Source organism: Phyllobates terribilis, unplaced genomic scaffold (genome assembly GCF_046119375.1).
Source record: "Phyllobates terribilis strain yellow unplaced genomic scaffold, ASM4611937v1 Scaffold_11__3_contigs__length_659146591, whole genome shotgun sequence".
Lineage (NCBI taxonomy): Eukaryota > Metazoa > Chordata > Amphibia > Anura > Dendrobatidae > Phyllobates > Phyllobates terribilis.
In genome coordinates this window covers 119,557,554-119,583,405 of record NW_027362771.1, presented here as the reverse complement: position 1 = coordinate 119,583,405, position 25,852 = coordinate 119,557,554, and the positions used below count along the sequence as shown (strand labels likewise).

The following is a 25,852-nucleotide window of genomic DNA, read 5'->3' as shown; positions in this document are numbered from 1 at the left end:
AGTCGGGAGACCACAACACACAGGAGGCCTTCTCCCTCCAAACACACAGACCATGTGCCAAACAACGGCCTCCATATTATATCTTAACCACACCCAGAGGTGAGGTATGTAGGTAGCAATACCCACCCATCTCTCAAACTACGCGTAACCCGGTCCCAGGAGCACCAACAGTCCTCTTAATGCTTACGCGCACCAGAGCAACATTCCGGGTTACATCACAGAGGACAGCAATCTCTGTGATACATACCTCCCATCAACTGTGTCCATTAACAACCGTACATACCTCTCCCCTCTGCCTAAAGCCGTGGGACTTGTCACCTTCTACTACCAGACAGGGGATTCTCGAGAGGGCATCAGCATTACCATGTAGCTTCCCTGCTCTATGTTCTACATGGAAGTTGAAATCCTGTAAAGCTAAAAACCAGGGGGTGACCGTAGCGGTTTTTCCTTTTTTCTCCCTTATCCATCTAATTGGGGCATGGTCGGATACCAATCCAAAGTTTCGCCCCAACAGATAGTACCGTAGCGTGTCCACTGCCCACTTTATGGCCAAGCACTCCTTCTCTGTGACCGAATAATTTTTCTCGCATGAGGACAGCTTCCTACTCAGGTAGAGAACAAGGTGCTCCTCCCCGTGTATATCCTGGGAAAAGACTGATCCTAATCCGACATCTGAGGCGTCTATTTGGAGTATAAACTCTTTATTGAAGTCGGGAGCAACCAGAACCAGTTGCCTACACAGAGCCACTTTCATTTCTTGAAAGGTCATCTCCGCCTCTGCCGTCCACTTGGCCATGGCTGATTTCATCTCCTTAAGGAGGTCAGTCAGGGGTGCGGCCATCATGGCGAAGTTTGAGATGAACCTCCTGTAGTATCCCATGATTCCCAGAAAGGCTCTAACTTGCTTCTTTGACAGCGGTCTCGGCACAAGGATTCGACCCATGGCTCTCTGGAAGGTGGCAAGGGCCCCCTGCAGTCCAAACGACATCCGGATATACTAAAAGCATCAGTCCGGCGTACAAAACGCAGTCTTATCCTCGGCTCCCTGTGACATGGGGATCTGCCAATATCCCTTTGTCAAATCCAAGGTGGTTATGTACTGTTGGTCAAGTCTCTCAGTCAGCTTATCGACACGTGGCATAGGATATGCGTCGAATTTGGAGACCTCATTCAACTTCCGATAGTCATTGCAGAATCTCCATTCGCCATCGGGTTTTGGGACTAGGACAATCAGGCTCGACCAACCGCTCTTAGATTCCTCGATGACCCCGAGTTTCAGCATACAACTCACTCCTTTGCAGATCAACTCTCGTCGTGCCTCAGGAATCCAATAGGGCTTCAAGTTAACCCGCACATGTGGCTCCATCAGAACCTCGTGTTCTATGACCTTTGTGCACCCCGGCAATTCAGAGAACTGTTTTTGGGCCTTCGTCAGTGTCTCCACTATTGCGACTACTTCAACCTCGCCTTCTGGTTTAACCAGCAAGCACGGAGCTTCAACAGCCTCTCTGTCCTGCCACGACTTGATGAGATTGAAGTGGTAGATCTGGTATGGCTTACTTCGTCCTGGTTGATGAATCTTATAATTCACTTCACCAACCTTTTCTACCACCTCATATGGTCCTTGCCACTTGGCCAAGAACTTACTTTCCATGGTAGGAATCAGTAAGAGGACTCTGTCACCAGGATTGACCGCCTGTAGACCCTGGTCTGCGCCTCTTGTGCCTGGAGGAGATGTTCTTTTACGATGGGCATCACCTTCGCAATCCTCTCTTGAATCATGGCGATGTGCTCGATGACGCTCCTGTGGGGCGTGACCTTGGCTTCTCAGGTTTCCTTTGCTACATCCAGGAGCCTCTGCGGATGTCGGCCATACAGGAGTTCAAATAGCAAGAACCCAGTAGAGGCCTGTGGAAGCTCTCGGATCGAAAAACAACAGATACGGCAGGAGACAGTCCCAGTTTCTGCCGTCCTTTTCTATGACCTTCCTCAGCATACTCTTCAGAGTTTTGTTGAACATTTCCACGAAGCCATCTGTCTGCGGATGGTATACTGATGTTCTCAGTTGGGAGATTTGCAGGACCTTACACAACTCCCTCATCACCTTACTCATAAAGGGTGTTCCCTGGTCGGTCAGGATCTCCCTTGGTAACCCTGTCCAGGAGAACACATGGACTAACACGCAAGCTATACTTTTGGGGGAGGAGTTTCTCAGAGGGATCGCTTCAGGATAGCTGGTGGCATAGTCCAAGATTACCAATATATATTGATGCCCACGCACAGATTTAACCAAGCGACCGACCAAGTCCATAGCAATTCTCTCAAATGGTACTTCAATGATGGGCAATGGCACGAGGGGACTTTGAAAGTGAGAGGTGGGGGCGGTTAACTGGCATGTAGGGCAGGAACTGCAATTCTTTAATATTTCCCGGTGACATCCGGGCCAATAGAACCTCTGCACAATCCGTTTCTGCATTTTTTCCACTCCCAGATGTCCTCCCAAGATATGTGAATGGGTCATATCCAACACCATCCGTCTATATGGCCCCGGCACCAATAATTGTTCCACAAGCTCATACCTCACTTTCGTAACACGATACAACAACTCACCCCTCATCATAAAATAGTGAAATCTTGTGTCAGCCACCGGTTCCTGGGCAATCCAATTTATGACCTTCAGAGTTAGGTCCCTATGTTGGGCAGACCCCAAATTCTCGACGGTCACCCCTAACTCCGGAATGTCAGACTCAGGGGACACTATGTCCTCATCCCCCACAAGAACACAAAAGGGAAACCCATCTAACTCTGGGTGTGGTGATACCTCTTCAGGGTTAACTGGTTTCTTAACCGAGCCATTGAACTCTGAACCCTTCTCCCACAGATCCCAAAACAAACATAAGTCCCGGCCTATAATAATGGGGTGTAACAAATCCTGGACGACACTGACCTCGTGGGACTCAGTATCGTGGGCTGTTTCAATGTCCACTCTGGCCATGGGGTACTCCTTAGCATCCCCATGAATGCACCGTACGCCAACCCTTTTTCCTGGGATCAGTTGGAGAGGAAGTGTGGCCCTCACAAGGGTCACCAGACTCGCGGAGTCTAGCAGTCCCGTTACCTGCCAACCGTTGACCTTCACGGGACATGCTTGTGGTCCCTCTCTGGGTGGACAGTTGATACTGCAGGCAGGATAGGCATAGTATGAACAGGGGCATCTGTTAGAACCCTCCTGTTTGTTTTTTCCATCTTGTGTTTTGCGGTCACGTGACCATCTGCCTTTATATTCCAGCTCCGCCCTTTTGGCTGTGCTGGACTTCAGTTTTTGACTGTTTCTCTAGCCAGGTGCTTCAGTGCCTTTCTCTGTCAGTTTGCTTGGTCCTTTTGGGACCTCTAGTACCTTTTGTCAGTTTGTCTTTTTGTGTTCTGCAACTACTTCTCTGTTTAGGACGTGTCCCATTTTTGTCCCAGTCCTTAGTTCTTTTAGGGACCCCTCCCTTTATGCTATAAATTTTCGTTCAGACTAGCCGAGGACTAAGGCGGGTCTGTTCGCTAGGAACAGGCAGCCCGCTACATCGTAGGGATTCAGCTTAGTTTTACTGTAGGGACAGCCTTCCCCTATCTTTCCTTAGTTCTTGTTGCAGATCATAACAGTAAGTCCAGCCCAAAAATCTAAAAGGAAAGAAGTTCGGGGATCAGTATGGTTTCCGTCCAGGATTTGGCTCAACGCCTGCAGGGATTGTCTCTAGAGGTGGCGGAGCTTCAGCAACACGTGAGTAGCTGTTCTGGAGCGCATTTTGTCGAACCTAAGGTAGGACAAATTTTTTTTCCTTTAAAAATGCTTGTTTGTTATATTTTCATTTGAGACCAAGGACCTCTGGGAATGAATCACAGCGCATTGGTTTTATTATGTCACTTTTGCGCAATGAACCACAGGGGTGGGCCTTTTCTCTCCAACCTAATGATCCATGTTTAAGGTCTGTTGAAGAATTTTTTTCTGCTATGGGGCTATTATATGACGATCCTGATCGAATCTCTTCTGCTGAGGCAGAACTCAGGCATTTGAATCAGGGATCAGTGATGTTGAAAATTATTGCACACACTTCAGGAGATGGGCCTCAGAAGTTAAATGGAATGATCCTGCGCTGAAATGTTTATTTCTTGCTGGTCTGAGTGAAAGGGTTAAGGATCTGCTAATTGCATTCCCTGCACCTGAGACTTTGCAGGATGCCATGCAATTAGCTGTTCGTGTGGACAGGAGGCTGAGGTGCAGGCAGAATGAGGTAAAGACTCCTGTAATGTCAGTTCCTAGTCCCCAGAAAATCTGCTCAGACGGCGGAGAACCGAGGTTGGGGCGATGTCACTCCGCTCTCAGGAAAGAGACCGGAGGTTCGCCGAGGGATTGTGTCTTTATTGTGGTAAAGCTGACCATTTGATTAAGTATTGTGAGCTTCGTTTAAGTAAAGAAAAAAAAAAAAGGTCAGTTACGTCCGTATAGCTTGTTTACGCTCTGCAGGAGTATTTTTTTCTGGGAGTACTACTTTGCAGGGAGATTTGATTCCAGGCATTTGTGGATTGTGGTTCTACACTTAATGTGATTGATAAAGGGTTTTTGGAAAACCTTAAATTGAAATCCAAACCTTTGTCATCACCTATTTCTGTGATTGCAATTGATAACACTCCCTTGAAATGTATTACTGACAAGGTTGCTGCATTTCCCCTCACTATCAATGGAGTTCACCAAGAAATTTTGGACTTGGTTGTTTTAGATAATTTACCCGGTTGTTCTAGGATTGCCTTGGTTAAAACTGCACAATCCTTTACTAGACTGGTCTACTAATGTGATTAAGTCTTGGAGTCCGAAGTGCTATGATAAATGTCGTAATGGTCACATTGCGGCGGTGGAAAAAGGGGAATTACCTGCACCTATTCAAGATTTTTGGAGGGTTTTTTCGGAGGAGTCGCAAGTTTTACCTCCTCATAGGGATTATGATTGCGCCATTGAGTTTGTCCCGGGAGCTACTCTTCCCAAGAGTCACTTGTTTAATCTGACTGTCCCTGAAAGAAAGACCTTGGAGGAATATATACAGACTAGCCTGGCTGCTGGTCACTTTAGACCTTCTAAGTCGCCTGTGGCGGTTGGATTTTTCTTTGTTAAAAAAAAGGATGGGGGTTTATGTTCATATCTGGATTTTTGTGAAATTAATAAGATTACCGCACGCAATTCCTACCCATTGTCGTTAATTCCTGACTTGTTTAACCAGTTAGTGGGGGCCAAGTGGTTCTCTAAAATTGATCTCCGGGGGACATACAATTTGTTACGAGTGAAGGAGGGTGATGAATGGAAAACTGCTTTTAACACTCCGGTAGGTCATTTTGAGAATCTGGTGATGTCTTTTGGTCTTACCAATGCACCTGCATTTTTTCAGAACCTTATTAATGACATCCTGAGACCTTTGATTGGGAAGAATGTGGTTGTGTATTTGGATGACATTTTGATTTATTCACCAGATCTAGAGTCCCATTGGCAGAGTGTATATGAAGTTTTGCAGTTATTGAGTGATAATTCACTCTTTGCTAAGCCTGAGAAATGTGAGTTCGCTGTGCAGAAAATTAGTTTTTTGGGCTACATTGTCTCCAGCGAGGGCTTTGAGATGGACCCTGTGAAGGTTCAGGCTGTGCAGGAATGGCCTAGGCCTATTGGTTTGAAATCTATACAGAGATTTTTGGGTTTTGCCAATTATTACAGGAAATACATTAAGAATTTTTTTGTAATTGTTAAACCTCTAACTGATCTCACCAGGAAAGGTGCGAATACGGCCCAGTGGACTACTGAGGCCAATGAAGCATTTGAGTATCTCAAAGAGAGGTTCAGTTCTGCCCCTATCCTTATGCAGACTGATGAGACCAAGCCTTTTTTGGTTGAGGTCGATGCTTCATCGGTGGGGGTCGGAACAGTTTTGTCTCAGGAGAACAAGGGTGGAGTACATCCTTGTGCCTTCTTTTCGAAAAAAATTTCGGAAACCGAACTGAATTATGATGTTGGAAATCGGGAGTTGCTGCCTATTAAACTCGCGTTTGAACATTGGCGTCATTTTTTGGAAGGCGCTAGATTTCCTATTCAGGTTTTCACAGATCATAAGAATTTGATCTATCTGGATGCTGCCAAGCGCTTGAATGCCCGTCAAGCTAGGTGGGCAATTTTTTTTTCTCGGTTTCATTTTTCTGTTACCTATATCCCTGATACTAAGAATGTTAAAGCCAATGCTTTATCTCGCAGCTTCTCTCCTACGGTCGGTGCCGAGGAGGAGAGCATTTTACAGAAAGGAGTTGTGGTGGCGGCATTGGACTCTGTGTTGGAGAATGGGATTCAGAAAGCTCAAGATGATGCTCCATCTAACACTCCCCATGGGAGGTTGTTCGTGCCTAGAGCCTTTAGGAGATATTTGTTTGTGGAGTGTCATGAGTCTCGGTTGGCAGGTTATCCAGGAATTTCGGAGACTAAGAGACTTATCAGTCGCAGTTTTTGGTGGCCTGAATGGCAGAAGGAAGTCTTCAGGTGGGTGCGTCAATGTACTGTGTGTGCTAGGTCAAAGGCTTCACATACTCCAGCTGTGGGGTTGCTTTGCCCTCTGGAGGTTCTTAGTGCGCCTTGGACGCATCTCACAATGGATTTTATTACTGATCTTCCTGTGTCCGAGGGTTTTACTGTCATCTGGGTGGTCGTGGACCGTTTTAGTAAGATGTGTCATTTGGTTCCATTCATTAAGTTGCCCTGTGCCAAGACACTCGCTAAGGCGTTTGTTAAGGAGATTGTCAAGCTCCATGGCGTTCCCACGGATATTGTTTCTGATAGAGGACCTCAGTTTGTGGCTCGCTTTTGGCGTGCTTTTTGTGACAGGTTGGGAGTCCATTTGTCATTTTCGTCTGGTTATCATCCTGAGTCTAATGGACAGACTGAAAGAAAGAACCAGGATGTTGAACAGTTTTTGCGTTGTTTTGTGGCGGACAATCAAGAGGTGTGGTCTGAGTTTCTGCCTCTCGCAGAATTTTGTTCTTAACAATCATACATCCTCCTCTGCTGGGTGTTCTCCTATTTTTTGTTGTACTGGGAGACATCCATCTTTTGGTTTCTTCTCCAAATTGGGGTCGGCGGTGCCGGAGGAGGAGAATTTTTCCGGTGATTTGGAGAGAGTTTGGACTACTGTACGTTGCAACCTTCAAGAGGCTAACAAGAAGTCCAAGAAGTATTTTGACAGGAAACGTAAGGAGGTTTTGTTTACTGTGGGTGACATGGTTTGGTTGTCCTCGAAGACCCTGCGGTTGAGGATTCTCTCTAAAAAACTGGGTCCTAAGTTTGTGGGTCCATTTAAAGTGCTTCAGGTTGTTAACCCGTCTGCTGTTAGGTTGGATGTCCCTACTTCTTGGAAGATTAATCCTGTGTTTCATGTTTCCTTGTTGAAAAAGGCTGATGTATCTGATAGGGACGCCACTGTCACAGTTCCTCCTGTGGTGGAAGACGGCGAATATGAAATTTCTCGCATCTTGAATCCTAGATGGCATAGAGGGAGATTACAGTATCTCGTCTCCTGGAAGGGTTTTGGTTCCGAAGACAACTCCTGGGTAAGGACGGATGATGTCTCTGCTCCTAGGCTTGTTAAAGCTTTCCACAAGAGGTTTCCGGATAGGCCTGGGCCTGGAGGATCCAGAGGATCCTCATAAAAGAGGGGGTACTGTTAAAACCCTCCTGTTTGTTTTTTCCACCTTGTGTTTTGAGGTCACGTGACGATCTGCCTTTATATTCCAGCTCCGCCCTTTTGGCTGTGCTGGACTTCAGTTTTTGACTGTTTCTCTAGCCAGGTGCTTCAGTGCCTTTCTCTGTCAGTTTGCTTGGTCCTTCTGGGACCTCTAGTACCTTTTGTCAGTTTGTCTTTTTGTGTTCTGCAACTACAGTCATGTAGTTTTGAGAATGACACCAAAATTATATTTTCACATGATCTGCTGGCCTCTGGTTTTTATTAGTGTTTGTCTGATGTTTATATCACATACAGAAATATAATTGCAATCATATTATGAGTACCAATAGGTTATATTGACAGTTAGAATGAGTTAATGCAGCAAGTCAATATTTGCAGTGTTGCCCCTTCTTCTTCAAGACCTCTGTAATTCTCCCTGGCACGCTCTCAATCAACTTTTGGACCAAATCCTGACTGATAGCAGTCCATTCTTGCATAATCAATGCTTGCATTTTGACAGAATTTGTGGGTTTTTGTTTGTCCACCCGTCTCTTGATGATTGACCACAAGTTCTCAATGGGATTAAGATCTGGGGAGTTTCCAGGCCATGGACCCAAAATCTCTATGTTTTGTTCCATGAGCCATTTAGTTATCACCTTTGCTTTATGGCAAGGTGCTCCATCATGCTGGAAAAGGCATTGTTGGGCGCCAAACTGCTCTTGGACGGTTGGGAGAAGTTGCTCTTGGAGGACATTCTGGTACCATTCTTTATTCATGGCTGTGTTTTTAGGCAAGACTGTGAGTGAGCCGATTCCCTTGGCTGAGAAGCAACCCCATACATGAATGGTTTCAGGATGCTTTACAGTTGGCATGAGACAAGACTGGTGGTAGCGCTCACCTCTTCTTCTCCGAATAAGCTGTTTTCCAGATGTCCCAAACAATCGAAAAGGGGATTCATCAGAGAAAATGACTTTGCCCCAGTCCTCAGCAGTCCACTCCCTGTACCTTTTACAGAATATCAGTCGGTCCCTGATGTTTTTTCTGGAGAGAAGTGGCTTCTTTGCTGCCCTCCTTGAAACCAGCCCTTGCTCAAAGAGTCTCCGCCTCACAGTGCGTGCAGAAGCACTCACACCAGCCTGCTGCCATTCCTGAGCAAGCTCGGCACTGCTGGTAGTCCGATCCCGCAGCTGAAACAGTTTTAAGATATGGTCCTGGCGCTTGCTGGTCTTTCTTGGGCACCCTGGAGCCTTTTTGACAACAATGGAAGCTCTCTCCTTGAAGTTCTTGATGATGCGATAGATTGTTGACTGAGGTGCAATCTTTGTAGCTGCGATACTCTTCCCTGTTAGCCCATTTTTGTGCACTGCAATGATGGCTGCACGTGTTTCTTTAGAGATAACCATGGTTAACTGAAGAGAAACAATGATACCAAGAACCAGCCTCCTTTTAAAGTGTCCAGTGATGTCATTCTTACTTAATCATGACTGATTGATCGCCAGCCCTGTCCTCATCAACACCCACACCTGTGTTAATGGATCAATCACTAAAACGATGTTAGCTGCTCCTTTTAAGGCAGGACTGCAATGATGTTGAAATGTGTTTTGGGGGTTAAAGTTCATTTTCTGGGCAAATATTGACTTTGCAAGTACAGTAATTGCTGTTAAGTTGATCACTCTTTGACATTCAGGAGTATATGCAAATTGCCATTACAAAAAATGAAGCAGTAAACTTTCGAAAAATTACTATTTGTCTCATTCTCAATACTTTTGGCCATGACTGTACTTCTCTGTTTAGGACGTGTCCCATTTTTGTCCCAGTCCTTAGTTCTTTTAGGGACCCCTCCCTTTATGCTATAGGTCTTCGTTCAGACTAGCCGAGGACTAAGGCGGGTCTGTTCACTAGGAACAGGCAGCCCGCTACATCGTAGTACATTAGTTTTACTGTAGGGACAGCCTTCCCTATCTTTCCTTAGTTCTTGTTGCAGATCATAACAGCATCCTATGCTGCAGTCCTTCTGCTCGGGTGTCAGGGGACAACGGGCGGCTTTATGGCCTGGACCTTGGCATCTCCAGCAAGTGACATCAGCCGTAAGGACCTTAAGCATTACCTCCCCCGCCCCTTTGGACCTTGGAGGCTCCATCACCTTTTGGGACCCAAAGTATAGAGTGGGCTGCATTCCCAAGGAACTCTCAACCCCCTGGTTGAGACCAGTCCAATCAGTTCATCGGCATTAAGGGGATAATCCTGGGCAACCAAAGTCTATATTGGCCTCAGCATGGAATGCACAAACTGGTCCATCACCACTCTCTCTACCATCTGCTCAGGCGTAGAGGACTCCGGCTGCAGCCATTTCTGGACCAGGTGCAAAAGGTCAAACATTTGCGAGCGAGGGGGTTTGTCACGGCAATATGCCCAGAGGTGGACCCGCTGCACCCTGACAGTCATTGTCACCCCCAAGCGCGCCAGAATTTCAGTTTTCAGCTTGCCATACTCCTTGGCGTCCTGCAAAGCTAAGTCATAGTAAGCCTTCTTGGGCTCCCCCGTCAAGTATGGCGCCAGTATCTCTGCCCACTGCTTTAGCGAAAGTTTCTCCCTCTCAGCGACCCTTTCAAAGACAGTCAAAAAGGCTTCCACAACATACCCAGGGGTCATTTTCTGCAAGGTCCGTCTTACAGCCTTCCGGACGTGGGAGTCATCCGCTGGACTTGGGGTTGGGGCGCTTGTCCTGCCCTGGATGGCGGCTGCCAGAAGCTGCATCTGCTGCCGCTGCTCCTGCTGATGGATCTGCTGTAACAACAGCCTGTTGGTCTCCTGCTGGTGCTGCTGCGACTGGACCAGGTGTTTCAGCAGGTCCTCCATTTTGTCCGGCGTCGCTTGCTGGCTTATAGCAGACTTCACCCATGACTTGTAGTCCTTTTAGTAACAGTCAAAAGTATCTGCTGGGAACGCTGCCCGCATTCTCCACCAATTGTGAGAGTTCTACTAACTCAGGTGCGTCGGGAGGCAAACAGGAGGCATGTTCCTTTAAATGTCCATGTCGGTTTATTCCATCATAAACCCGGCAAAAGCAAAAAGAAATACAAACAGCCTATAGTTCAGACAAAAACAAAGTAAAGAGTCCTTAGGGCAAAGTCTCTGGTTAACCAGTCCTGTGGGCACACAGGCTGGGCAGCTTCCAGTTCACTGGCTCAGTCGGGATACCACAACACACAGGCGGCCGTCTCCCTCCAAACACACAGACCATGTGCCAAACAACAGCCTCAATTTTATATCTTAACCCCTTTCTGACGTGGGGCGTAATAATACGTATCAGTGCCCTGTGCCTATTGGACCATATACTTATTATTACGCCCCGGCGATCGTGCCCACACAGACGCTGTGCAGGCGCGATCGCCGCCGGGTGTCAGCTGATTGTCACAGCTGACACCTGGTACTATGTGCTAGGAGCGGTGCCTGCACAGCATAGGGGATGATGCTTCATCCTTTTGCTATGCAAGTGGTCAGCATGCAAAAAATGAAAGTCCTATAGTGGGACAAAGTGTAAAAGTTTAAAAAAAAAAGTGTCAGAAAGTGAAAAAAAAAATTGTAAAAATATTTAAAAAAAAAAAAGAAAAAATAATACAAAAAAATAAAAACATACTGTACCCATAAATAGATATTATAATGAAAAGAAAAACAATAGAAGTATACATATTTAGTATCGCGCATCTGTAACGACCTGAGCTATAAAACAGTTCCACCTTAAAAGAAACAGTTCAATTAAGAATTACAAAGAAAATAAAAAGGAGTCTATCCCAATTTAACATTGTTCAAATGACATTTCCCAAATGTGAGTTTGAGACTGTGTTCCAGGGTTGCGATTTTTTGCCATCAGTGTAATAGTAGTGTAACGTTTTAGCCGTGATACTAAAAAATTCTGGTACAAAAAATGCCCTTTTTGACATAAAAAAAAAAGCATTGTAGCCACAACGTGTGAATGCAGCCAAATGACCTGGGTTCGACACCATATGATTTCAGCAGGCATTATTTTGAATGTGATCTTAATTCAATGAGGAAATCTCGCATGTTTTTTTTTGGGTGTCGGGGACTCGAGCATGTCACTCGAGCACCTACGATACTTGGTGCATACCTCAGTACCCGATGCAAACTCAAGTAGCGAGCACTTGCGCTCAACACTAGTCGCCATATCATTATTAACTGTTGCTGTTTCACATTTTGTTCATTTTTCCTTTATGCTCACTGATTAGAAGACAAAGAGATGGTGTTGGTACAGTGGGTAAAAATATAGATTTGCACCAACCCCCAGAATGTATTTATATTAGTGTTTTTTAGTTATACTAATATACTCATTTATACTCATATTATAAAATTTTGATATAAGCCCTTTGATTGTAGCTATAAGATAATACTAAAAGAAAGCGTGCTAAACATGTCAGTCCTACCTCTAAGTTTTCACTGGAGATAAGCGTGTTTGATGCTAAAAATTTTATGGCTGCCTGAAAGAAAAGAGTACAGTTAAAATCCACCATTTTCAATATTTTTAACCTAGTATCTCTTTAGTGAACCAAATAATACTTTGCAACCTCCCAACAATACAGAATGACTGCTTTACCGGAACTTTGCCAGCTGTTGAAAATCCCTCATGTGGTCTTCTTGGAATTCTTTGTCCACTATTTAGGAGGAAAAACTCCTGGAAAGCTTCAGAAAACAGGTGCAGATCTATGAGGACGTTAACCTTAAAAGAAACAGTTCAATGAAGACTTACAAAGAAAATAAAAAGGAGTCTATCCCAATTTAACATTGTCCAAATTACATTTCCCAAATGTGAGTCTGAGACCAGGGTTGCGATTTTTTGCCTTGAGTGTAATAGTAGTGTAACGTTTTAGCCATGATAATAAAAAATTCTGGCAAAAAAATGCCCTTTTTGACATTAAAAAAAAGCATTGTAGCCACAACGTGTGAATGCAGCCAAATGACCTGGGTTCGACACCATATGATTTCAGCAGGCATTAATTCAATGAGGAAATTAATGAGCAGAACATGCTACTAAACTTTGTAAATTACACTTAGGCCACGGCTCCACTATCAGTATTCGGTCAGTATTTTTCTCAGGAGTGGGAGCCAAAACCAGGTGACGAACAATCAGAGAAAAGGTCTAATAGAAACAAGTCATCAATTCTGCATTTATCACCCACTCCTGGTTTTGGCTCCCACAGCGCCATCTTGTGAGTACAGCTTCTGAGTGGCCAAAACTCAGAAGCTACGTCACAACATCTGCAAGTCTATGAGAGCCAGAACGAGGCCAGAATGAGGCTCTCATAGACTTACATTGATTAGTGACCTCTGGTTCGCCCCAGCAAACACTGGAGAATCCAGCAGGTCACAAACTGCAGGAGATGGACCGGAGCGGCGTCGAAAACAGATGAAAATGCCAGAAGGTGAGTATCAGACATGGGACAGGGGATTTGGATTTTATGCACCACTCCAGTAATGAAATTACAAAAAACACTGACGTGATGCTTATCGGACTTTACACCCCTCTGGGAATTCATCTATAGGTGTAAAGACGATTTTGACTCTATGGGCGTCTTCCAGAAACAAACACGTAGTGGAAGTTGCAGAGTGAAAACGGCAAATATGCCATTGTAGTGTCCAATACACTGTAGTGCCTAGCTTCTGCTTCTGGAGCCACACACCCATAAATAAAGTGGGCTCTCCTCACTAAATTAATGTCAAACATGTGGACGCTAACTGCGGTGTAGGCACATTGTGGGGCACAAAAGGGATTTGGGAGGGTAGATGTCGCTGGATTTCTTTTGGTGGGAGCCATGTTGCTTTTCTAGCATCTTTGTGCTACCAGTAATTGGACACTCCCTATATTTCTGTTAACAGGTGATGGACCCAAGTGGGGACTTGTTTTTTGTGGGTTGAGTTCAAGCTTTTATTGGTGGCATTTTGGGGTACAGACAATATTGTATCAGTTCACATTTATCCTGCGCTCTACACTGAGCGCTTAATTCAGGGTTTCCATCCAAATATCTACGGGGTAACGTTTCTCCTTGTGGAGAGTGACATACCGACTCTGCCATGCCAAGGTAAGGAGGCTTATTTACCTTGCAATCCTCCTCTGGGAAATGTAATATGCAAATTGCCTCTTCAGAGAGGAAGAGGACTTGAACTCTATAGCGTCACCAGTTGGAAGCAGCAATGGACTTACTGTATCGGACTTACTGCGATCTGCAATTGACAACCTATCATATAGGTATAGACTGCAAAAAGCCCATATATTGTTTATGCACAGGGGCCCAAGAGGTAAGAGGACCACATCCACCTCTACAGCAGTTGGAATTGTGCATTATGAGGAGCTATTGTACTGCAAAGGGCCCATATATTGTTCTTGCACAGGGGCCAAGAGGTAAGGGGACTATATCCACCTCCAAAGCAGGTGGAATTGTGCATTATGAGGAGCTATTGTACTGCAAAGGGCCCATATATTGTTCTTGCACAGGGGCCAAGAGGTAAGGGGACTATATCCACCTCCAAAGCAGGTGGAATTGTGCATTATGAGGAGCTATTGGACTGCAAAGGGCTCATATTGTTCTTGCACAGAAGCCTTCTTCTGTGTCCACCTGTGAGTGATGAACATCAATATTCTTGCTACCAATGTCAGTGCTAATTTCAACAAGGACATAATTAAAAAGTAATACTCCACACTACACTACCCTGTCATTAGTTACATAGGGAAATCTGTGATAACGGGTTCCTTTTAACTCTGCAAAGTCTCTAAATTAGCAGAAATGCAACTAGTAGAGAATGAATGGTATTTTTGGATACTGAAAGTTGTGGAAAAGCAGTGTTGTTGCTCATAGCTAGCAAGTATTTGGCTGTGTTTTCTAAAAATCAATATCCACAAGACAGCTAGAAAGTGTTAATTTGCTGCAGCTAGTCCTACAGTTTTCCTCTGCAGTCATGGCACTTGTAACTGCGATCTTTAGTGTAGCAAATGCGGATACTAGTGTCAATACGAGAAAAAAAATGACAAAAGACGGCCTACAAACAAATCAATTGTTGGCCAGATAATGTCTGTCTGTGTAATACATTTACTGCTGTTAAAAGTCACGCTGTCATCTGTTTATCTCGGTGTCAATAAGCTTCATTTAAAACTTCCCATACCTTTAAGAGCCTTCCCTCCACACTTCTGACAGGGTCACGGCAAACAGTGCTGACAAAATACTGGTACAATGTAAATAACGGCAAAACCTGTAAAAAAACATTCATTATTTAAGGTGGGAACATTACATGCTAATTTTGTAAGGGTGACCGGCAATGCTAATATTAAGTATTATTAGGTAATAATAGTCACCAACATTTTGAAACAACGGAAGGAATAAAATTTAATTGCATACAAATTTTGAGAAATTTTACATTAATATGCATTTACATGACCCCGTTAGGGTCAATCTATTTAGGTCATTGTGTTGGCATCTCTTGCCAAATTTCTGGCTTTTTAGTGATGATGGCGGTATTTTGGAAAGCTAATTGATGTCTGTAGCATCAGCTCCAGCAGGGGTTGTCTCCTATCTTTCATACAGCCCTGAGAGCATTCAAGATATCAGGGCTCTAATCTTGGTCCAGCATGGCTTTTCAGAATGCTGGGACTCTTAAAGGGAATCTGTCACCAGATTTTTGCTACCTCATCTGAGAACAGCATAATGTAGGGGAAGAGACCCTGATTCCAGCAATGTATCACTTAGCTTACTGGGTGTAACAGTTGTGATACAATCAGAGATTTAAATGTAGTATGTAACAGAGCTCAGAAAGCTAACCCCGCCCCTACCACAGCTATCTGCATATACTGTATATTGACAGTAAGCTGCCAATCAGTGCTGGGGACGTGGTTGGACCAGAAGGCACATGTGCAACTAGTCCGGGAAGTGATATTCTCCTGCTGATAAAAAACTCATTGTATTGAAACAACAGCACATAGTCTAATAATTGACACTTGGCTGAAATCAGTGTCTCAGCCGCTTCTTCATGCTGTCTTCAGATTACATAGCAAAACCTTGCTGATAGATTTCCTTTAATGGTATTGTCCACTGCTTTTCTATCGATGACCAATTCTTAGGATAGGTCACGGACACCCTGATCTGATATTGAACACCCATAACAAATCAACTGTTAGCATCTCTATTGGAGTCCAGATCTAAAGTGTACAGAGCAAAAGAGCACAGCGCCATACACTGTTTAGTGGCCACTGCCAGTTACTGCAGAACTATCACATTGAAGAGAATAGGTACTGATCAACAGTGAATGGAACTATAGTGTTCTCCTCAGTACGTATCCAGCAGTTGCCAAAAGTAATAACAGCAGATTGGTGTCAGACCCCCACCAATCTTATGTTAGATGACCTAACTCTCAAGGGTAGTTTTAACAAGCTACAGATTTTGTTGCAGAAATTCTATGACTGTCCTATTAATCTGAATGCGACCTTTGGATATCTATATACTTGCTGCCAACACTACCCTATTCAAATGAATGGAATGGATTTTAAGTCACAGAAATGTCATCAGATACTGGCTTATTTAGATCAACTTTTTATATTAAACATATTATTTTTGTGGATTTTTTTCATCTTTCTGACTACTGCAGTATGAAGTTTTACAGTGGCCACATGGACCAATCTCTAAATGATGTTAACAGAAACTTAGGCAAGATGGAAGTCCTCATAATCATGTAGAGAAAGTTGTCTAAAAAAATATACAAACAGAAAATAAAAACAGATTGGTAAAAATAAGTTTTACTTGATGGTTTTAATTATTAAAATATAATATAAGCGATACATTTCTTCTATGCATCTCTTTGTCAGTGTCTAGAGATTTCTAAAAACTGGTATTGGTATATTTTTATTGAAAAAAAATCAATATATAATTATTCTACTGTCCATTAACACTGGTTCATACTTTCTATGTTATGACCTGTGTTATCATTCTCTTTTAGACCATTACTTATTAATACCGTGCTTTAAAAAAAAATAAATCAAGTATGTGGAACAGAACAAACATTTTTTGTTAAAAATTATGGCATCATAAGTATTCAGGTATAGTTTTATTCATTTTTTTGTAAGTGGGCACTAACCATAAGATTCTGAGCAACAGAATGCAATTCGGAAATGAGAAAACCTAGACTGGAAACAACAGTTATAACATCTGCTCTGTGCCGATCAGAAAACAGGTCAATCCCTGGAATAAGTTCAGATACTTCACATCCTTCTCCAATCTCATATAATGCATAATCAAGATCTTCATCTGGATGTGGAAGGGACACGCGAAACAAGGACTGGGAAGAAAAACAGAATTTATATATTATGTCATTTACTTTCAAATAACTTATTATTTGTCACAGAAATTCATAAGAAACAAATATGCTTTTTACCTTGAAAAGTGAAGCTGAGAGGAAGCAGCAATCTGTTCTCTTTCGAACATCTGATGTCAAGATATAACTAGAAAAACATACAAAACAAGAAAGGTATAGTACAATGACACATGGAGGGAGACGGATACAGACTATATCGTTTTTGCTTTTAATCAAATTGCAAAAATTACAATAGTCATGAGATCTGTTGCTAAGATGCTTTTCATAGATTAATGAATGACGCCCTACAATATTAAATGACACATATACACTCCCCCTTCCCCTACCTTTGTCTCTCCCATACAAATGCATGCTAGATTCTGCCAAGAATGCAATTATTTTCAATGTGTAGAGATGGATAAACCACTGTCAGCCATCTATAGGACAACTTCTGCCCATGCACCTTAGATAGCTAGTTCAGCTGATTGCTTTCTCTTCTAATTCGACAATACACATGAAAGGTGTGTTACACCACATACCAGCTCAACAACCTCAGGATAAGTAGAGATCCACCCACAAGTCAGGTGCATTCTCGGAGAGTCCAAAAGTGCCAGAACTACAAGAGAAGGAGTCCAGCACAGCAGCATTTCTTGTAAAACTATAGGTGTCTTTTATTCCATAGGTACAGAGACATGCACAAAAAACTTGGCTGACATGAATGTGTTTTGAGCTGAACAGCTCTTAGGCTTAATAAGGGCAGTAAGCTCAAAACACGACCATGATAGGCATGGCACTGGACATAGCTCGAAACATTACCATGTAAGGCAAGCCAATGGACCTGACTAAGAGTTGGTAGCTCGAAAAATGACCATGCAAGGCAAGCCACTGGACATGACTAAAAGTTGGTAGCTCGAAACAAGACCGAGTAAGGCAAGCCACTGGACATAACTGGGAGCTCTTAGCTCGAAACATGACCGTGTCAGAAAAGACACTAGAAATGACTAAGAGCTGTTAGCTCAAAACATGACCATGTTGGTCAAGCCACTGGCCATGACTATGAGCTGTTAGCTTGGAACAAAATCATGCCAGGCAAGACATGGTTGTGTTTTGAGCTAACAACTCAATTTTTTTTCTTGAATTCAAAACTGCCCCATCCTTCGCTCCCCCGATATAATCTGTGGGAGGAGAGTTGGAACATAATTCAATACATAATACATGTTTGGCAGTTCCAGCTGACTTTTGTCTAATTTGTATGGGATACTAAAATGTATCAGCATACTGTTGGATTTTTTTGTGGTAAATTAGATGGTTTTGCAATGGACTTAAACTTTAAAGCTGTAAATATACAATGTGATGCTAAATGGGGTCTTTCAAACCTGAAGTGGACAGAGAAATATATAAATTCGCTGAGATTCAGACTGTCCAGATACAATTTTAAGAGTGATTTTCTACCTGACGTTTATTGGGATGGCAAGCAGCACTTTCAGTATACAAACATTTTAACTACACAAGATCAATGAATAATTAAATAACTGTTTACAACAACCGAAAACATTGTTTATTCCAATCCTAATGTATACTTTAGTTCTTAAGGTTGAAAGTAGACACATGTCCATGTAGTTCCACCTATAACCTAACATGCTGACCCAGAGGAAGGCTAAAACCTGATGGGAACCTGTCAACACGAATTTTTAGTGTAAAGACATGGCTGTAATGGATATGTAATACAGATTAAATTGATACCTTTGTTGAAGAAATGCCATGTGTTGTTCTTTTGTAATTTTTATTTGAAGTTTTATACTAATTTGGTACAAGTGCATCAGGGCTGGACTTTGCACTGGGTCTTCTGCTGTTTGTCTCTGTATTCCCCGGTTCCTTGGCCTGCCTTTGGTCTTTGATTGACAGGTCACTGCTTTTTCAGTGACCTGTGTCCTCTGTTTGAAATCTTGCACCGGCGCCTTCATTGCCGTGTAGATTGAATTCTCAGCTGGGGTATAATAGAATGGTGCAGTCATTGACACGGGTTGCGTATGTGCAGTCATCTCTAAAAGACGCCACTGAGCCGGTAACTTAATCTGCGCAGGCGCCACCCATGGTAATAAGAGTGCATGATTTCATTCAGAGGAGTCAGGTCACTAAAATAGCAAGGACCTGTCATTCAAAGACCAGGGGGCGGGGAATACATAGACAGGAGGAGAAGACCCGGTGCAAAGTTCAGCCTCCATGGATTTAAACTTAATTGTCATAACACTTCAATGGTGATAAAAGGAGAACATCAAAGCGGATTTCAACAAAAGTAACAACTGAATCTGTATTACAGCGACATTACAGCCAAGTTTTTACTTTAGATTCCAAATTTGTGCTGACTGGTCCTCTTTAAGACATTCTCTTTAAGACATGGCTAAAATATGGGGGGTCATGCATTAAACAAGAATGCTACTAAGGAGAAGTTTTCCCTTCCTACATCGTAACATTTTATTTCTTCAGCCTGTAGCAGTAGAAGCTTTTATTGCTCCCCTCTGGGCACTGAGCATTACGTGATAAATAAAAATGAATCAAGAAGTTTTTTTCTTCAATACCTACCGAGACATTTTAGCAGCGATGACGGCAGCCAGCAAACAACCCCAAATTCCCGCTCGGGAGAGAAATTTCTCACTGTAATCTTTAGATCTTGCATTGCTTATTCCGTCTGGGGAGCTATCAGGCTCTTGCCATGAATTAAGAGCATCAGACATGTTGAGCATTTCATCAAGGGCCTGACACCAGCATTTGAAAGCAGCTCTGCAACATATAAAATGCAAAAAAATATGACACTACAGGGGGGATTTAGTGCACACACAGCCAAATAAAATTCTTAACCTCTTTAGTTGTAGAGATCAAGTAATGTGTGCACTGAGGAGTATGAAAAGGATGAGCTATGTGGATATTATCCAGACGCTTACTTATTGTATCAAGTATCATTTATTCCAACCTTGTATTGCCAGATTTCTATACCTCACGTGTGGACCAAAGACAAATAGTAAATGTACAGTAATATGGAAATATATGGAATTTAAAGTGTCTACTTACAAGAGATTGAGGCTGATATACAGTATATATACCTAACAGGGCACATACAGGGGCGTATGTTGGGTAATACAACCCATACTCAAATATTAATTCAGAACATTTATTTTTAGCCAGATCGTGATTTAACATTTGCATCCCTCTTTCCTGAAGTTCTGGGAAATATTAATAGTGATGCAATGATACATCCTCCGTACAATGTTTTAGAATATCTAGGAAAATTTGCTGTACAGGGATGCAGAAAACTAGGCAGGAAATCTTCAATGTCTGAGTAAATCTGTAAAGAACTTGGCAAAGAATGGCAATGACAATGGTTTTCATTTACAACAGATTTTTTTTATACATTTTAATAACAAATAAGTTAGGATATGCCATAAATGTTTAGTAGATGCCAGTCCTACCACTGGGACCGCCATCTAACTCTAAAATAAGCATGCTGTGCCATTTTCTGATCTCCTATACAAGCAAAGGGAAAGAGTAATGCATGAGTGGTCTCCATTAAAGACAGCGTGTGATAGGGCCTTGTACTCAAGATAAAAGTGGGTCCCAGACTGGATAACACCTGCCCAGCTTTCCAAGTCGAAGACGGTTCAGGAAAACTCCAGAGGTCTTTTCCTGTAGTATCTTCAATGTGATTTTACTCTCATTTTTGCAGCGGCTCTGCCACTAGCATCTTTATTTTTTTAGTTTAGACTTTAACTAGCAAGCAGCTTCAAAGCAGAAGCCACCCATGAATGAGCATGCTACTTCTTTTCACCACTTTCCAGCTTTAGAAGCCTTGAACAGGTTGTGCCACCATAAAGAATACAGTTAACCAAGCAGAAAAGGTGGAAATAAATAGTTTTGTAATTTATAGTGATTAAAAAATATGCTCCATTCAAAAGATAACAAGCTTTTTTTTTTTATTATGCTCTCTGGCGCCCCCTGGTGTTATTCCATTATGTCCTGATAGTGGATGATCATCTGGTCGAGTTTGCGCAGTTCCTGTCATCATAAGAGGCCCCCCCAAATCCCCACCCCCAGTGTGCACAACGTATTCTCTCTCACAAGTCTGACAGCGCAGGTTCCCTGCTGTAAGCCCAGAGTGTGTCTGTGATTCACCCCCTGCGCTCACACAGCTCACCTCCGGGTGAGATTATCTGCTCCAAAGAGCTGTGAGCGCAATAGCAGAGAGACGCTTCCCACGCTTACAAGTCTGTGAAGCAGATGATCTCACCTGGAGGTCAACTGTGTGAGCGCAGGGAGAGGGGGTGAATCACATCCACGCTCTGGGTTTACAGCAGGGAACCTGCGCTGTCAGACTTGTGAGAGAATACAGTGCGCACATTGTTTTCAAGGAGTCGTGGGGGCGCTCTTATGATGACAGGAACTGCGCAAACTCGACCAGCTGATCGCCCACTACCAGGACGCAATGGAATAATATCAGGAGGCGCCAGAGAGCATAATTCAAAAAATAAAAGCTTGTTATCTTTTGAATGGAGCATAATTTTGAATCACTATAAATTACAAAACTATTTATTTCCACCTTTTCTGCTTGGTTAACTGTATTCTTTATGGTGGCACAACCCCTTTAAGTGTTTAAAAGAACTGACAAAAGTAGAATCATATGCACAGCCAGTCGTTTTTACAATCCTGTGCATTATGTTCATTCATTGTAACAGTTCCTTGGTGAGTTTACTGGCAGATTCCAGTTGAAATGCACCTGAAAAAGTTGTTTTCACATACCCTTTAAGCAATCCTCTACCCCACATAATAAATGTGACTAAATTCCTAACAAAGAAATTGAAAAATATGTGGAACTGTTCGCGCTGCTGATTATTGAAGACGCCAATTTCAGAAGATTAATAGACATGTGGTTTTATTCAACATGTTTCGAGGTACTATACACTTCTTCCTCAGGAAAAAACAGTTTTTGTGTTCATGTATGGTTTTTCCTGAGGAAGAACTGTATTGTACTTCGAAACGCGTCAAATAATCTATTAGTCTTCTGAAATTTCAATAATCAGCAGCGCAAACAATTCCATACATTTTTCCTTGTCTTTATTGCAAATCGGTCTGATGACCCGCTGAATAACATTCCAAAACACATAATTCTACGGATCAGGTTAGCATAATCTGCTATTTTTAATTTTTATGTCTGTCGGATAAGACCCTATTGCGCTTCTTTTTTTCTCTCCAGCCTTTCTTGAATGCCATCCAAGTGCTGCACGATTTTTTCACGGAGCCCTAGACTTGCATTGCTGATTCTGATCAGATACTCGGATCAAAATCGGACATGTCTCCACGGTTTTGCAAGGATCACTCAGTCTGCGGAAAATCACGGATGTGTGAATGATCGCATTCACTATTGTAGGTTCGAGTGCTATTTATGAAAAACACAGATAGAACTTATACGCAAAAAAAGGATATCTGAATGAGCCTTAAGACAGCCAAACATGTTTCAAAGGGTATTTACTGTATCATCAGATTACCAATAAATCTGCAGGTAACTATTGTTTTGTTTGTTTTTTTGCTGGCGGGTTCCCTTTATTACTGGTCAGTAATAGTCATACCACACAGTAGTATCACTAAGTACTAAAATCAGATGACTACTTTGTAGTCTGCTAACAGAGAAAATTGTGGTCCACTAGTTGTCAAACATACAATTCTGCATTTACCTCTTTGTACAAAGTACCACTACTCCTGACTTTTTAAAACATATTTTCCTAGCACCAAATCTTCATATGCTCCTTGTGACAAAGTCACTGGCAAAGTACTGGAAGGGAGATATGAAGCACTGAGATTATTAGCTCAAGTAATTAAACATAGGGAAAAGGTTCCAGCACGCAAAGGGGTTAAACAGGCATCTTTAGTGCTAGGATGATTGAACACCTTTAGAGAGGGAGGAGGTCAGAGGATAAAATGTACAGCCTTTAGAGCATTTGGTGTGGGGTGGGCCTGGAGGTGAAAGCTCTAAGCTGTTTATTTCACACATACTGGATGTATGGAGATTGCAGGTCTCCTGGTGTGAATTCCTTTGTAAAAGGACATAGAAGCTGGACTTTAAGCCAGGTGGGCTAACCAGCACTATTGCATGGACTTGTTATTTTAGGCTTTACCTTCTGCCGGATAAAGGCTGTATTTACGTTTTCTGGTGACGTGGTGTATGAGGATTGCAATAAACCAGCCGCACTTTAAATAGGAATGGTTCCTGTGTCTGTCTCTTTAAGAAGCCGAGTGAGTCTATCTACAACAACCTATATACATAGCATGTACAGTAGATCTTCTCTAGCAGTTATGAGCAGGTAGAGATATGATAGTAGTTATCACTCCACACTAAACTTCATTGGTATTGCACAGATGTGTGTATATAAGAAATACATGTGAAGCTGGCCATGCACATAAAATAGCTGTTGCAGAACATTCATTTGGCAGACAGCTATCTCTTCCGACTCCTTCATATATACACAAAAGTTCTTGGCTCAGCGTTTTCCACGAGCAAGAATCTTATTTCCCCCAAAAAGAAATGGATTGGCCATGGAAATTCCAATAGCCTCTTTCTCTTCCCCACAACATCTCTAAGGAAATAGTCAAGAGGCTCCCATACATGTCAGCCAGTCCTGTTGAAATCACTGGGTTCACCCGACTTTCATCGAATGTGTGTGTAGGCCCCTGGTTTATAGAAACATGATGAACTGATGTCCTTGAAACTATAGGACAATTGACTTTTAATGTGGATTTCAATCCCAATGGAAACGACGACAACTCAGAACAGAAGAAATGGCAGAATAATATGCACCAAGAAGAAGTAGTTCAAATAAATGTAATAAATCTTTTAAATAACCCTGCTGGATACGGTAAATGCCAATGACAGCCGCCATTGTCAGCACTAGATAAATATGACAGTCACAATAGAAAACATCTTTGTTGATAAATATCACACGCAAAGCAGATTATCAGTTTATAGAAGAGAAATGAATTGTTTCATCAAAGGGAAACACTTTTGGCAGAGTCTCAAAATAATTTTGGTCACCAATGATTCGAATATGTAGATGATGAGAGGGATTCAGCACAGGGTCCTGCTGTCACAGCACAATCTATGACTGTACCGTGGTTCCTCTATTATATTACTGTGAAATAAATAAAACAAAACACTTGTTTTCATCTGACGGAACAGCGGCCCCCGACTTTTATTCATCTGTGCTTTGGTACATGACAGTGACCCCAGTTGCTTTTATTAATTGTCTCCTAAGTGGCTATATAATACAAACCAATGCTTTTAAAAGTTGTGAAAAAAAAACAGTAGGAAAAAATGACTGAGAAAAGATGGTATCCATAGTCCTAAACACTGGCAAAAGTTTGGTCACAGTCTATCTACTTCTCCTAAGTTATAGCACCTAAAAACACATGATCAAAGACGTATATGCAACACATACTATAAGACACACTGACATCAATATGTAAGTTACCTTACATAATTCATTTTATAGTAACCCCTTTTAGGCAGGGTTCACATTTCTGCCACAGGTTTGTGGCTCTATTGGGGCTTTCAACTGTGGCCCTGAAAACAGGCTTTGGATTGAAGCCCCAACAAAGCAATTCACTATAATAAGGCAATCTGAGCTACTTTGGCCTCATTTTGGCCACTGGCTCGAGAATATCCCTCTTATTAAAGGGAATCTTAAAGTTTTTGCTATTTAATCTAAAAGCAGCAAAATGCAGGGGCAGAGAACGTAATTCCAGGGATATGTCACTAGCTTCGCATCTTGCTGTAGTTTCAATACAATCAGTGTTTTATCAGCAGATGATTATCCCTGCAGGACTAGGTGTCATGTGCAAGCCAGTCAAGCTAATCTGTGTAAACTCACCGCACCACTGATTGGCAGCTTGCTGATAATGCACAGTGAACACAGAAAGCTGCCAATGAGATGTGTTGGCAGGGTTATACACAGTTCAGCATTTTGACCACTTCTACATATGAGGCAGGAAAAACAGGGATTCTATCAAAACTACACCAAGCAGTCTAGTAAGTGACTCATCACTGGAATCAGTATCTCTGCCCCTACATCATGCTATTCTCAGATTACATAGCAACAACCTGCTGTAACAGACTGAGTGGTGGAACCACTATGCCAAGATCCGTGGAGAGCCTGGAGGGGCGTGACTAAGTGCCACACCAAGGCTGACCTCAGAAGCACGCAATTGACGGTGCTGCGGTCCAAGAAGGGACCGGGGAGGCGAGACCAGGTGCTACACCAGGACTGACCTCGGTTACACAGCAGTTGACCCCCAAGGAACAGGTAGCTGGAACGGCCTAGTAGGAGAGTACAACTGATATAGCAAGGCATGGCAGGAACACAGGAACCACAGATGCAGATGGGTCCGGCTGATACACAGACTGCCACGGCAAGTGCCGACGGGTCAGACTGTTATGCAGATTGGCATGACAAGTGCCGATGTGTCCAGCTGATATGCAGATTGGCACTGCAGGTGCAGAAGGGTCCGGCAGATATACTGATGGGCACTTCAGGTGTGGGCGGCTGATACACAAGCAGACAGGTGCTGCGATCACGGCTGATGTGCAGGCAGGCAGGTGAATTGGAAGATATAACTGTAACACAGGCAGGCACGGCAGGCGTGGATATTCAGGACAGGTATACTGAGATATGAGCACTAGGGACCTGAGAACTAGCAAGCGTGTTTGGGAACAGAACAACAATGTT

The 25,852-nt window shown here is 42.9% G+C and overlaps 1 protein-coding gene across 3 annotated transcripts in view; it reads right to left on the bottom strand.

Annotated features, from left to right (window-relative positions):
- The window catches only part of CFAP54 (cilia and flagella associated protein 54), a 526,588-nt gene that overhangs the window by 139,007 nt on the left and 361,729 nt on the right, over positions 1-25,852 (bottom strand). For all 3 annotated transcript variants that reach the window (XM_073651573.1, XM_073651574.1, XM_073651575.1), the window contains 6 exons: positions 19,668-19,865; positions 17,166-17,232; positions 16,869-17,069; positions 14,907-14,993; positions 12,346-12,468; positions 12,176-12,229 (listed from right to left, as the gene is read on the bottom strand). In XM_073651573.1, coding sequence (XP_073507674.1) covers positions 12,176-12,229; positions 12,346-12,468; positions 14,907-14,993; positions 16,869-17,069; positions 17,166-17,232; positions 19,668-19,865 — 730 coding nt within the window. The remainder of the gene's footprint in view (positions 1-12,175; positions 12,230-12,345; positions 12,469-14,906; positions 14,994-16,868; positions 17,070-17,165; positions 17,233-19,667; positions 19,866-25,852) is intronic.